This window comes from Colletotrichum scovillei (genome assembly GCF_011075155.1).
Source record: "Colletotrichum scovillei strain TJNH1 chromosome Unknown Contig00003, whole genome shotgun sequence".
In the NCBI taxonomy this organism is placed as follows: Eukaryota; Fungi; Ascomycota; class Sordariomycetes; order Glomerellales; family Glomerellaceae; genus Colletotrichum; species Colletotrichum scovillei.
The window spans coordinates 3,761,036-3,775,527 of record NW_023336261.1 but is presented as its reverse complement, the minus strand read 5'-3'; the positions used below and the strand labels follow the sequence as shown (position 1 = coordinate 3,775,527).

At 50.3% G+C, this 14,492-nt stretch overlaps 4 protein-coding genes across 4 annotated transcripts; all 4 read left to right on the top strand.

The window, feature by feature from the left end:
• Nucleotides 1-998: 998 nt before the first annotated feature.
• Nucleotides 999-1,974, top strand: HER10_EVM0000083 (SnoaL-like polyketide cyclase; the record flags this gene model as incomplete). The annotated part of the gene is made up of 1 exon (XM_035469878.1): nt 999-1,974. Exon 1 carries the CDS (start codon nt 1,153-1,155, stop codon nt 1,972-1,974), a length of 822 nt encoding a protein of 273 aa, XP_035335542.1. The 5' UTR covers nt 999-1,152.
• A 371-nt stretch (nt 1,975-2,345) lies between these two features.
• HER10_EVM0001146 (methyltransferase domain-containing protein) lies at nt 2,346-2,879 on the top strand (the record flags this gene model as incomplete). The annotated part of the gene is made up of 1 exon (XM_035470902.1): nt 2,346-2,879. The coding sequence occupies one exon, from the start codon at nt 2,346-2,348 to the stop codon at nt 2,877-2,879; it is 534 nt and encodes a 177-aa protein (XP_035335627.1).
• A 2,892-nt stretch (nt 2,880-5,771) lies between these two features.
• On the top strand, nt 5,772-9,982 carry HER10_EVM0000041 (methyltransferase domain-containing protein; the record flags this gene model as incomplete). Its single annotated transcript, XM_035469838.1, has 15 exons — nt 5,772-6,177; nt 6,237-6,271; nt 6,326-6,411; nt 6,464-6,486; nt 6,544-6,670; nt 6,729-6,766; nt 6,837-6,874; nt 6,928-7,065; nt 7,119-7,476; nt 8,859-8,988; nt 9,038-9,075; nt 9,149-9,186; nt 9,245-9,382; nt 9,443-9,865; nt 9,943-9,982. Exons 1-15 carry the CDS (start codon nt 5,968-5,970, stop codon nt 9,980-9,982), a joined length of 1,860 nt encoding a protein of 619 aa, XP_035335539.1. The 5' UTR covers nt 5,772-5,967.
• A 665-nt stretch (nt 9,983-10,647) lies between these two features.
• Nucleotides 10,648-12,115, top strand: HER10_EVM0008509 (cytochrome P450; the record flags this gene model as incomplete). Its single annotated transcript, XM_035478027.1, has 6 exons — nt 10,648-10,786; nt 10,859-10,941; nt 10,984-11,081; nt 11,171-11,609; nt 11,658-11,872; nt 11,908-12,115. 6 exons carry the CDS (start codon nt 10,648-10,650, stop codon nt 12,113-12,115), a joined length of 1,182 nt encoding a protein of 393 aa, XP_035336307.1.
• Nucleotides 12,116-14,492: the final 2,377 nt, after the last annotated feature.

Genomic DNA, 14,492 nt, shown 5'->3' with positions numbered 1-14,492 from the left:
ATATTGCTTTCTTCTTCCCTGTTACAGTTCATCAAATATGATCTAGGGCTTTATTTGCTGCTATCAGCCAGCAATTCTGCCAATTGGTCGGCTAGAGAATCGATAAGCATCATCGTTGGGTGGTCCTTCGAGATGCATAACGCACAATTCAGGCAGCCATCTAAAGTAACACCCAGGAGCTCAAAAACAGGCAATCTTCGTCTTTGCGTTCTTCCAGAGTGTCAGAAGGACTGCAAGCAACGGAGCGACTTGAAATGACCAGGGCAGAAGTTACCGCAAATACGTCGGGGCTGCTGGCCGGAGGCGGACGTGGAGGCGGACGTAAGGGGGGGCGGGAAGCATCCACCAGCAACGGGTAGAGCTCTCAGGCGACCCACCTGCCGGCAAAATCATAGAGGCGGTCGGCCGACATCTTTCAACTTGTAATCCTCAGGGGCTGTTGGACAGACCCGGTGACATGGGAAAGAGGTGAGTGTTAAGATTGTCAGATGACGTTGTCAGCTCAAGTCAAGCTGTGGTTCGGACGCGAGTAAAGGTTCACTACAAGCAGAGGTAAACCTAGTGCCTTACATCATTAGTAGAGGACAGACTACGTTACAGAAAGGAAATTACTAGTGAGCATAATGAGGCAAACTTTAGAAGCTCGGGAAAGTATAATAGATTTGAATCGTGAACGACTGGCAATGGGTCGCCTTTGAGAAGAACACCTCCCCGTAAATTCGGTAAGGGATTACTGAAATGGATAGCATCTACCGAGACCCGTCCCCATCCCCGCCGTTACAGACTACTCCTATTGTCCTAATACGGAAACACTACGATGAGGCTCTGTGCCCGGCGTATGAGCAATTTTTGGCCCAATTAAGATGGCGACCAAACAAAAGCGGCCCGTCGGTCCTTGCTGACGGTCCGACTTACACGTCTACAACGCCCGTTCAGTGTCAGCTTTGCGAGACCGAAGTCTCTTGGCTACCCTTGGCGACGATGACGAGCCCAGAGGTATGAGAAGCTGATGCGTCTACGGATATATAACAATGGCGAGCATTGTCTCAACTGCGATTCGGATATCCAGATCATACCAGACCTTCACACTCATCTCTCGAGAAAGAAGAAGATCGAAGGCTCAAGACAGACAACCCTCCAATCGACTACAAAATGGCATTTCAAGACATTGTTTCCATCTTCCAGTCCTTCCTGGACGCAGTCAACAACAAGAAGTGGGATGAAGTTCACAACCACCTCCAGCCGGTAGTGAGAGCAACCTACAACGAAAACACTGAAAGCAGAGACCAGTTCATCAACCGCCTCACCACAACGGCCGAGAAGGGCAGCCTCTTCAGCGCAGACCAGTTAACCGTCAACGAAGCCGCCCAATCCCTCGGCGCCCGCCTCGTCACAACAACAAGCGATGCCCCCGAGGGAACCCCATCCAAGGTCTGGGACCTCATCCTCGTCTTCTTCGAAAACGGCAAGATTGCCCGCCTCTACCAGGTCGCGAACCAACAGAGCCGAGGAGCAGGTCCCGTACCCGCGCCGCCGTTCGTGCCCGAGTACGCCGCCAAGGCCTCCCAGAACCCCATCTCGGCCACCGAGATCGAGGCGCTGTACCGCAAGTACATCTACAGCTACAACGACGGCACCATGCCCACCGTGCTGCCGGCGCTGTGGGCGGAGACGATCTCGATGCACGGGAACCTGGTGCCGGCGGTCGGGGCCGTGGGGTTCCTAGGCAAGATCCTGCTGCCCGTCATCGCCGGACTCAAGTATGAGGTTGACGAGTTTGTGATTGATGTGAAGAAGCAGCAGATCGCCGTCAGGCTGTCCATCTCAGGCGTGCCGCAGAACAAGAACCTGCAAAAGAACGGTCCGGATGGGAAGGTTACTGTCTATGAGCATGCTTTGTACGGGTATGAGGAGGGCAAGGTTGCTTGGGCTTGGGCCGCGCAAGCTTTCGACATGAGGCCTCCCTCGTTGTAGAGCTGTGGTCATTAGTGCTCCCGTGATTGATCAAAGTAGTGTTTTGAACTTTGGTCCAGATTAGATCCAGGTGCCATGAGGAAGCACATCAAATGGGTAGCATTAATTCATATAATTGACTGGCCTCTCCTGCGTACGGCAAATCCTGCTATATTTTAGCAAAGATGCAGTTCGAAGTCTCAAATAGACTTTAGACGAGACCTAAAAGTGAAGTCGGGGTGCTTGAATAAACACAAGAGTCCCGCAACATCTCCGTTGCCACAACTACCTTGTTGTCGCCTCTTGACCATATATAAAGTAGTCCGTAAGTACCGGAAGTTGACTCTACTATCTGCGCTATATGACAAAATTTATGAAGATCAAATCTCAAGATGCCGAAAGCAAACAAAAAGAAGCTGGCCACGGCGCAAGCGCCATTCGAGACGTCTCCCAAGCTGACGACCTCATTTATAAACGCCGACCCAATTCTCGGGTACAAGATCCGAGTTCTCATCCATGATTTCCTCAAAGAATCAGAAGAACCCGACGCGCAGCGACGAATCGACTCAACGACCGAGGTCAACTACATCAGCGGCCCTTACTTCGATCAAGAACAAGCCAAACAAGTCAGGGAAGCCACTGTAGACGTGGAACTTCAGATCAGCACATCCGCAGCCACCCAAGACAACCATGAAGGCGACGGAAATGATGAACGTCTGTCCAGGGTCAGAATAAGCGGGCTGAACGTGGAAGAGGCTATCGAGACAGTAATGAATGGGTTCTTGGATGAGCGTAGGGCCAGTGGAGACGCTAGGCCTTGCGGACCACACGACCTCGCTCCGATGTATGCAGCACTTTTCGGCATACAATTGCTCGAGCTGCAGTCCCCTCGGTTCTTGAGGCGGCTGAGAAGGAGTGGGGTTTGAGGCCGTTCCTTGTCTCAACGCCTTCGGAGACGGAGGGTTCGCCGAAGGTACCTTGGCTCTTGGGAAATTCACTAGATGTTGGCCCTCTCGGCTATGAGACGTAAGGGGAAAAGACAGGTATGTGACCGATTTCCCCCTCAATGAATCGCAATGCTTACGCCTTCTAGTGGTATGACTGTTGCGGCCTTCTATGGTCCGCACGGATGGAAGATATCGAGACCTTTCCCACCTGCTCGTTTCCCCTCCTGTCGGGCCCGAAGTATGCATGTCGTTTCTTTTCCCTCTTCCAACAGTCCACGAAGCAAGTTGGACCGTGTCATGCGCCCAACACAGTACAGATTAGAGACAGGGGCGATCAACGCACAGAGACATGATTGGTCTCACCGCAGCCAAGGACAACAGCGCCCAGCCGTTGGAAGCGAAGCGCCAAATCGCAGGTCACCGATTAGCTCCCGACTTTCGGGAGTCTGCAGGATTACGACCGGTGTAGGACGTTAGGTATTCTAGCTTGGGCCGTCTGCATGCTGTATGATTCAATCACCAACAGACTCAGTCGCGGTTGCCTGGATTGCGATATGGAGGAGACAGACTCTATCGTTGAATACAAAACCATGGCAGCTGGGTCGCGGCCACTTCGCGAGTGTTTCTCTCCACTATGTCGGAGGTTTTGCTACTGTGTAGACCAATTCATTTGACCTTGATTCAGTCGCTCGGAACAGCTGCTAAATACATCGGGACCGCAGTCTAGATGAGCGCCCCCGGAGGAGGTTCCTCGGATAGATCCGATGCTGCCTCGTCTATGAGCATTGCCTCAGACACTAGTGATGAAGGTGTTGAACTCGAGGTCGGCGACAGTGTGAGTTGTCTATAGCCCGCCCTATTATAGACGTAACACAAGAGGCTTATGTTTACAAGGACAATGATTCGACCCTTGATGACCGGATGTATGGAGAACTTGAGTTGCCACACGCGATCAGAGCTAATGATGCAGGTCTTCGTACACCAAGTCGGTGACTTCTAGTGTCGTAGACTACCCTACAGAACATGGGCGGCGATACCACGCGTTTAGAGCGGGAGGTAAGTGAATCGAGTCTTTTGCTGCGGGACCAGGCTGACCTTGACACGGCCTACTTTGCTCCCAATGACGAGGTAAGAAATCACATTACGGGAAGAGAGCTACTTGTTCTGACAAGTCGTTCGTGTTGCTGCAAGGATGAACTAGGCCGTTTGGATTACAACCACGAGCTAGTTCTGAAGTTCCTCAAGTACAACCTCTTTCTGGCCCCAATCGACATGGGGAAGATGCAACGAGTACTTGATATCGGCACTGGTACAGGTATCTGTGAGTCTACATTCGACGCGTGCCAGAGTTTTGAGCTTACGACTCTCAGGGGCCATCGAGATGGGCGACACTTTCCCCAACGCACTGGTAAATACTACTAGGATCTGATGATATGGCCGGAAACTGAGAGTTAGCAGATCATCGGTAACGACTTGAGTCCCGTTCAACCAAGACTGTAGGACATGCAACTTTCCACTTCCTTTCTAATCTATGATAAGTAGCTAATCATTAAAAGAGTCCCATCCAATGTCAGGTTTGAGATTGATGATGTTGAAAGCGATTGGGTTTATGAAGAACATTTCGACTTTATCTTCAGCCGCTACATGGCTGGATCTCTCTCCGACTGGCCAACGTTTGTGAGTAGAGCATATGAGTATGTGACACTGGATTGAAGCGGCACAATATTGGATGTCTGATGACCTTCTTTTCGTACAGAAATCTTCGGCCAGGGGGATGGGTTGAGTTTCAGGACTATGATTTTGAATTTTCGTCACTTAACGGAAGTCTGCAGCCCCATCATAAGACACACGAGTGGGATCAAGCTTTCCTCAGAGCAGCCAGGCTATGTGGCATTGAGCCATGTCCTGGATCTAGGCTGGAGGGCTGGGTGCAGGATGCAGGATTCATCAACATCGGGCATAAGACAATCACGGTGCCTCTCGGGCCGTGGGCTAAAGACGAGTACCACCAAGAAATCGGCCTGGGCAACTTGATACAGCTTCTAGACGGGCTCGAGGCGTTCACTTTGAGGCTATTTTGTGGAGTTCTTGGCAAAACAGAGGAATACGTATCGACACTGTTGTCCGAAGTTCGTCAAGAGCTGAGATCGCAAGTCTTTCACGCCTTTGGCGAATTGTGAGTACTTCCCTAGGCGGCATAAGGTACGACGAAATGTGACTAACAAGACCAATAGTCATGTAGTCTACGGACAGAAGCCAGAGTAAGAAATACTGTACGTAGAAAACTTCTGCCTATGTGAGGTACATGATTATGCCGTCTTCAATGATAAGCTCCGGCTATGTATGGCCGAGAAGGGAACTTGGCCAATGATAGCGATGTATAGCATTGAATCCAACAGCTCTGTTTTTAAGTCCGACTATATCTTAGTTCTGAATCATGGCTTAGGCTACAGACTTGTCTTCATGAGACCAACTTCGAGATGCCACACAGACCGAAAACATCATTGTGAGGCAGAGCCCGGGTCTGCTCGGCCTGCCTCGGTTGGCGCAGCCCTCTATCAGCTCTACGGTTCAATCCAGTAACGATAACTCCTACTGTAGAGAGGGGTACGCGTGTTTTTTAATGCATCGCTCCGGATTAGACGGACTTAGTATCCACAGCAAGACCGGGGAGGCCGGAACCAACCGTCTTAATTGGTCTCGACTGAACAAAGCCTGAATGCAACCAACGGCCAACACCCCGCTGCTGGAACCGTTGGCAACGCTCTCATTTGCTATACATCCTGGAGATATGCAGGCAAAGCTGATGAATGGCACGTTTGTTTGCGTATTCTGCATGGCTGAACACATTTGGCGCACCAGCATCGAGGTGCCAAATAGCCGAGAGCCTACAGGATGCAGGGAAACCAACAGCGAGTACAAAGCTGGCTGATTGTCTGGCTTGATCTACCTTTCACTGAGTCTTTCGACTGATGTTCGTCGTTCCAATCATTCTTCATTAGCCCCGAGTTCGATAGAATTGCGTGACTTGAACCGGACTCTCGGGACGAAGGCTCCATCAAGTTTCATGATGACCGGATCACCAAATGCTCAGTCGCCGGTGCCCGCCTCGCCCCCGGCGGCAATGGCTGCATCTCCCGCCAAGTCAAAGACCGCGTCACCAAAAAACCGGAGCCCATTGCGGTCAAAAACTGCTTCACCAGTAGCGCAGAACTCACCCGCGGGCCAAGTTGCAGGCGAAGTTGCAGATGATATTGAGGTTGACGAAGGACTCAGTGTGTGTAGTCTACTTTCTCATACTTGGATGAATACCAGCCTTGCTAACATAGGGCTCAGGTCAGCGATGGAGCTTCAACGATTGATGATCAGATGTAGATTCCACCTTACCCAATGTTATCAGGCATGAAACTCACAACCCGATCCAGATCATCCTATACAGCTTCCTTAGGCTCTAGTGTGATCGACTATCCTGTAGAGCATGGCCGGCGTTATCACGCTTTCCGAGGAGGAGGTCAGTATACTGTCGTCAATGCGTCTCGCTCTCATGAGCTAACAAGAAACAGCTTACTATGCTCCAAACGACGAGGTACTGTCGTGTTCGTCCAGAATAACGAAACACCTATTAACAATCGCATTTGAATAGAATGAGATGGATCGTCTTGACTTCCTCTCGACCTTGATCTTCAAAGCCATTGGCAAGTTGTACTTAGCTCCAATTGAGCAGACAAAAACTCATCGCATCTTGGACATTGGCACTGGAACTGGAATCTGTGAGTAGATCAAGTTCTTTCCATTCCTACAGCTCCGATCAACTGACAAAGTACACAGGGGCTATGGAGATGGGAGACTTGTTCCCCAACGCTGAGGTGCGTATTTGTCCCCGGAAATGAGTTGTAGTTTAACTGCAGGCAAAGAGCTGACTGAGTGGTTGGGAAGATTATCGGAAACGACCTGAGCGCAAATCAACCAACTTGGTACGAGCTTAACACTGATCCTCTCTCATTCGATGAAATCTAATGGGAAGTAGGGTACCATCAAACGTCAAATTCGAGGTCGACGATGTCGAAAGCCCTTGGTTGCATACAACCAAATTTGACTACATTTTCTGCCGGTCTATGGCCGGTGCTATCGCTGACTGGCCCAAGTTGGTCAAGAATATTTACGAGTTAGCGCTTAAACATCGCGTTATTAAATGACACTGCTAACCAGTCTTTATAGCAATACCAACGCCGGAGGCTGGGTCGAATTCCAAGACTGGGATCTCCTATACCGCTCTGATGATGGCTCCATCACCGATGAGCACGAAAGTCTGAAGATGAACAAGACGTTCATCAGCACCTGCAGACAAATTGGCCGTGAGCCCTGCCCGGGCCCCTTATTCAAGGACTGGGTCATGGAGGCCGGCTTCACCAACATTACCCATGAGACGTACAAACTGCCAATTGGTACTTGGCCCAAGGATCCCCATTATAAGGATCTCGGTCTCTGTAACCTCATCCAGATTTTGGATGGATTGGAGGCCTTCAATTTGAGATTACTTACTGGAGTACTTGGCTGGACGAAGGAGGAGGTCATGGTAATGCTAGCGGCTTGCCGAAATGAGTTGAAGACAGGCGTCTTCCATGCCCGCATGGAGTTGTAAGTTTTCTCCTCTCGTTGCTCGTCCTCAATTTAGCTGACAGTCGAACCTCCCAGTCACGTTGTTTATGCTCAGAAACCAGAAGAGGAAGCTTAGATTAGCCGCAGTGAATAGGAAGAAGGCATGGTGGTGTTATCGAGAAGAGTCTCATTCTAGATAAAGTGTCCATCCGAGTAGTCCGCCAGAATTTAAAGCATACATATTATGTCTGCTCCCGCCCGGAGGCTCGGGATTGTTGTCTCTTCACCTTCCATTTGGGGTTCTTAGCAACGAGGGGACGAAAGAAATGTTCTCTCAGCTGATTCGTGCATGATGTGGCTTGTTCGCTTTCCCTTGTAATATCCACACCACGACCAGGGAGACTGGAGCGAATACGTCTCATTGGACTCGATTTCGCGAATATGAGATGCGACAACCTGACATGCCCCGCCACCATATTGCTAGAAAGCTGCTGATTAGTCTCTCACCCCGGAAAGAGAGAAGTTTGCTACGTTGACTTGACGAAATGGAACGTTTGTATGCATTCTGTATGCACATCTGAGTGCCCTGCACCAACAACGGGGTTCACAAGCTGTGGGAGCCCGTAAAGAGGAGCAGCCAATTGAGTACAAATTCTCCATACTGGCTGTCTGACGCATATTTCCCATTGACCACTCCCTCTCCTAAATCAATGTTCCCTGAACTTCTCTATTTATTCAAAGGTTGAACCTCTTGGCGCAAGTTTTCAAATTTTGGAACAGAACCCAAGAAACCCTGGCCGCTGTTCGATATGACTGGAACTCCGAACAGCCCACCGGCATCCGGCTCCCCTGGTCGTGCGAAAAATGGCTCTCCCGCCAGGTCAAAGACTGCGTCGCCTTTGAGGTCCAAGACTGCTTCTCCTACAGGACCTGGCTCACCACGAAGTGAACACGAGGATGCAACAGGCCAAATTGAGGTTGACGATGAGGGCATTGTATGTTTTCTAAACGCCAGGCTTGCACTGAATTCGCCCTAATCGAATCACCAGGGATCTGACGGCGCGTCTACTATTGATGACCGGTGGTAAGTAGCTGTGCCCGAAATTCTTCAAGTTGAGGCTAAGCAGGGAATCAGGTCGTCGTATACGGCATCAATAACTTCAAGCGTGGTTGATTACCCCACAGAGCACGGTCGTCGTTACCACGCTTTCAGATCTGGATGTGAGTATCATTGGCGTGTGACCTATACTGGATAGTTGACTAATTAGAAGTAGCGTACTGGGGTCCTAATGATGAGGTATGACGGTATCAAGATCTTAGTCGACGAGGATTTCATTAGCTAATACTTTCAATCTAAAGACTGAGGCCGACCGCCTGGACTTCTTGCATATGATGATGGTCAAGGCCACCGGAGAGAAGCTTTTTATGGCCCCGATTGAGGAAGACAAGATCCACAGGATCCTTGACATCGGTACTGGAACTGGAATCTGTAAGTTGCACATGAGTTGTTTAAACTTACAGTAATTAACAGCTTCTAGGGGCAATGCTCATGGGTGAGGAGTTTCCAAACGCCGAAGTAAGCATCGAATAATAAGACCTCGACACGAGTTGTCTTTTGGAAGTTAGTTGAAACTAACGCAACGTAATAGGTGGTGGGAAATGATCTCAGCGCTATTCAGCCAACTTGGTAAGTATTACCCTGATAAATCTGTGCAATATTGTTAGTGTTAACAAGGGCCACGTAGGGTTCCGCCGAATGTGAAGTTCGAGATCGACGATGTTGAAAGTCCTTGGGTCAACTCTAAGAAGTATGACTTCATATTTTGCAGAGATATGGCTGCGTCACTTGCAGACTGGCCGAAGTTGATGGAGAGGATATATGAGTGAGTATTTAAGGCCAAGGAGCTCACCTGTCACCCGTCTCACTAACGTTTTCAACTTAGGAACGTGAACCCCGGCGGCTGGGTTGAGTTCCAGGACTTCAACCTGCGATACACTTCAGATGACGGTAGTTACACCGAACAGCACCAGACTAGCAAGTGGTCGGAGTTGTTCTTTGATGCGTGCAAACGCATCAACCGCGAAGCCAACCCGGGACCTAAGTTGGAGGACTGGGTCAGGGAGACTGGCGACTACGTCAATATCACCCACCAGAAGTTCAAGATTCCTGTTGGGGACTGGCCGAAAGACCCCTACTACAAGGAACTGGGCATGATCAACCTGATGCAGATCTTGGACGGGCTTGAAGCGTTCACTTTGAGACTGTTCACCGGTGTACTTGGATGGACCAAGGAGGAGGTTATAGTACTTCTCGCAGACGTCCGTCGCGAGCTGAAGTCTAGAACCTTCCATCCCTACATGGAGTAGTGAGTCTGCCATTTCCTCCATACTTCCCTTGAGTTTGAAGGACCACGAAGCGTTTGGCTAACAACAATGAAAACAGCTTCGTTGTCTATGCGCAGAAACCGGAGGCGGAGGCCTGAGTATTCTTGCTTAAGACGGGTTTTGATGGAGTATTAGACGTTGAGCCCCATGGCTGACCTAGTCGGACAATGGGGTTGTCAAGACTCTGTCTAGAAATGCATATACGCCATTTGGCTTCAAGCCTCTCACCTTGCCCGTGATGTCGTAGTCTCTGTCAGCGCTATCTTGCCCTATAAGGTTATCATACTAACTCTTAGGGGCCCCGCTTCCGCTACCAGCCGGTCAAAACGGGCCGCTAGGTCTAACGGTCCGGCCCCGCCTGGTGTTGCTTCCGGAGCGGAGCTTATGGTAGATCCTGGCAGTTCATCCGAATCAACTAGCCAGTCATACAATCTGTGACGCAGCGGGCCCGGCTAGTGTGAATCTTTCCAGACGGCTGTCGTCTGGTGAGTAAGGTACGGATACAAATCCAATGTTCGTGCGTTACCATGCCGTAAGGAAGTGACTGGCCACGACGGGTCAGATTCTAAAGGTCATTGTTCCTTGATCCGATGGCCGAAGATGCCCCGGAACGGATTTCTTGACGGCCCCGCTCAATCGTATATTCTGTGTAGGGAATGGTGCGATCACTATTAATAACCCAGTTGTCTGCACCATCCGTGTTTCGTCCTGTTGCTATCTCTACATGCCCAGGCCCAACACTCACCCGTGATTCGTCTGGACAATGATATGGCTAGCAACTCAATCATCAAAGCTGGGGGCAGTCGAACTGGTGACGGTCTTCTTTCTGATGTCGAGAAAAGCCGAAATCAATGAGGCGACCTCAAAGCCCCTCAAGCTCCCTATCATTGGCGACCTACATTGCTCACCTTAAGAGAGACCGCTCCTGAACTAGGATGAATGGGTTGACGCAATGGGCCAGTCACGACGACAAGACTCTTTGAGATCCTTACCATGGTTATTCTCAATACCGCCAAAGCAGGAAATGAGCTCCGCGAGAAACGGAGTGCGTACTACGGTCACAGGCCGAGCTCTGTAAGCATGGACATGATTACCGGAGCGTAGCAGCGAACGTCACGAATCACTCAAGCACAAGCATGGTGCCCATTCGAGATTTTATTATCGAATGCTAACTCCGAGTCTTGGATCTGTTGCAGCGTAAAAGTTTCAGCCAGTCAACCAGTCAGCTTTACCAGGTAATTACTATTGCTATCCAAGCAACATCGTGACCCACCACTAAACAAAAGGAACGTCAAAAAAACATACAACACCAGGTATTCGCTGATCGTCACCGACTCAACTACTGATCTGGCCCTCATCGGCTTGTCTATGGGAGAGCGGACGGGATCCCGAATTCTCCGATGGGTGTGGTCGTATGTGCTTGTTTCTAGATGGGAATTCTCTTGTATAGTGTGCGAGTGCAAGCACGAGCAGTTACCGCCAAGTACGCCGAGACAGGCCCCGTTGTCGGAAATAGATTTGGCCTTCACCCTCGCAACGAGCGTCCAAGGCGGTATGGAGACTGGCCTGCGGCAGATGCTCTGGCTTCTCGTCGCAACGCACACGAACGTGGATTCCGCGGTGCGATCGCAAGCCATCCCAGATAACTTCGTTGGCAGGAAGCGGCAGCCGCGCTTTGCGGACCGGATGAAGTTGGCTTACATTGATGCCGTGGTATCGAAGGTCGTGCGCTGACGACCGGTTTCGCCGGGAAGTATCCCACGGAGAACCGAGATGAAGGATGAGATCTGTGGAAAGCGCATCGTCAAGGGAGCGACACTTTTTGCGAACTCTTGGGCTATTGGGCGGGATAAGAAGGTGTTAGATGATGAATTTGGAGACTTGGGAGCTTTCATCCCTGAGAGATGGCTGGACTTGAATGGCAGATTACGTACTGACCAGCCCCTACCTGTGCTAAGCCAAGGTACACGAAAGTGCCTGGCAAACAAGTGTCTCTTAATGACAACTTTATGGTATTCTATAGCCTGTCAGGGTCCTTTGAGAGAGTACCGGTGGAGGAGGTTGACAACTTGGCCATGAATGCAATCGGCTACATGACGGAATCCTCTGATTTCAAGTTCGGCTTTAAGGCTGGGGGACCATGTGTGAAGGATGTAGTCCGAAGAGAGTGGGATACCGCTGAGGCAGACTCGAGCAAGGTCACGGAATCTCGGTCAGACGTTGAAACTTAAAAAGTCCCGTCTTTGAAGAGATAGGCACATGACGAACAAGATTTTAGGGCCTTGTCTTTCCAACGTGCATGTCCATTTCGTCCAGTCTAACCATCTTGATTATGGAGCCAGCCGTATCCAAACGCTCGGAATTGAGGGGTATTGCTATCAGTCGGATGCGTAGAATAGTGTATTACGACCGAGTAAGTCGGCATCTCCGATAAAGACTGTGAAGGATAACTTATCCTCGGACGATGGCGGAATTAAATACCACGGTATGAGCCATGGAAATGGCAAAGTTAACTTGGCTGTGTCGTCGTCTCCTGAATTCTCCAACGATCTTCTCCGCATTTGAAGTGAAGATTTCAGCCAGGTTTATCCTTCTGAGAAACCCGCGACACAAGCTTCCTAAGAGTATGGTTTCGCGCGGCCCCAGGCTGGGCGGTTTCGCTCGGTACAATGTCCGTCAAGCAACGCCAAGCTCTTCTCTCGGGCATATACTGACTCAAACAGCTAACGAAATGAGTCCGCGAACGAATCGCGCAAATCTTGTCTGTCAACTCTGTCCGCAGTAGTCCATTGCCTAAGGAAGTCCTACGTTATGAGGTTGATGATGGGTGTAAGCTCTTTTCTCGGGAGATTTAGGATCGGAGTTGCAAGGATACTATTTGTAGAGCTAGATCAAGTCACGAACCCAAGCGGAGAACAGTATTTCTTCATATGCAGTGGACACATGGAATTTCAAATGCAATGAATTCGCTGTAATCAAGAGCCAAAATCTAGCTATGGAAGTAACAATGCTGGTGTCCTCGATGTCCTTGGCGCCAAAGTAGTCGCTTATGTGCCATGTTCCTATGCCGTGTTCTACGGAACCTTTGCAATCGAGGTTCCGGTGGCCCTTTTATGCGCGCCTTGCCGCTTTGATCTTTGCCGAGTCTGATCCCAAAACCTATATTGAGTATGAGATGATGGTTGACACATCACGGGGAAGTGGCCCGTACTCACGCCTATGAAATTCCAATTCTTGTGCATGTCTGTTTAACCAGAACCGCAGACGCAGCCCTCACGGAGTGCTGGAGCAATGTTGGGAAATGGGAAGCACTGGCGGCCTTGAACATCGCAGTTCTCGCTCTCCACGCCACAGGCGGTATCAGAGCAAGGTCCAGTGTATGGTGCCTGCGCGGCGACGGCGGCCACGAAGGCGAAGATGGTGAAGAAGATGCCACGCATGGTTGCTGATTTGAATGGGGGGTTGGTAGTCTGGCGTTTGGCAGTTGCGGGGGAGATTAGATGAGTTCGGAGCGTTTGAATCGGATGAAGTTGAAGCTGAAGACTGTTGTGTGATGATGAGCTAGTGAGAAATGAGACCGAGACTGTGCGTTCATCTGTCTCGATTATATACTTCATTCACAACGAGTCCGTTTGCCTTCGTCTCCTCTTTTCACGTCCTGTTCTTTACAGTTTTGACAATAGCCAGGAGTATCATGTCTATTTTGGAGGTCTGCTAATGGAGGCTCGGCCACAGACGTCTGGCGGTGCAATCGGCTGGTGGCCCGAAAACCTTGGCTGCACCTTGGCAGGTTTGGAGTATTATCGGTTCCAAGGGTGGTAGAAAGGATGTCAGCGACAATCACAGTGAGGTAGGCTTAGTTAGCAGGCGATTGGGATCTGCTATGAAGCGGTAAAAGAGTAGGAGGGCAAGAAAAGCTTGTGGCTGCCGTCTCGCGCTGGTCTTGGCGATGAACGTTTCAATTATTTCTTGTCCTTCTCTTGGCTCTCTCTCGACCGTGGTGCGGGATGCTGTCCGCGTCTCATACATCGCCTTTATTTAGAAGGGCGAGAGCGCCCTACTAAAATAAAGTCGCCAAACCCCCCACGATGGCTAGTGGTTTGACGATGGTGAGTTGTTCGCGCGGGTGGCCCCCACATGCGAATGAATTGAACGGTTCAGCAACTCTTGGGAGTTGTCAAAATAGTACAAAGGGGGTTGTATCCTTGCCTGGTTGTTGTGTCGGTCGCTCCGCAGTTGTAGGTATTTCTGTACAGTTGCATGGCGAGTCAGCGATCGCCCCGAGAGCCAATGCAACCAGAGGCTTATTTTTGAAACTGTCCGACGGGATCGGAATGAAACGGGTCCGGGGATGAGTACCTGTATGCGCGAATGAGCACCTACGGACAGTATATATGTCGATCCCGCCTCCACTTCATCTTGGTGTATCATCTCCTACCCGGCGTTTACATGTGCGATCTATGTCGGCGTAGAGTTGGGGTGGCCTATCTTCACTCATCACCCTACTGTGCCGGGAATACTACAAGGCAGGCGACATTCTTCGCAACGAGTTGAAGCAAACCCATCGAGTTGTATCTTATGACCGTAACCAAAGAAAAAAAAGCTCAA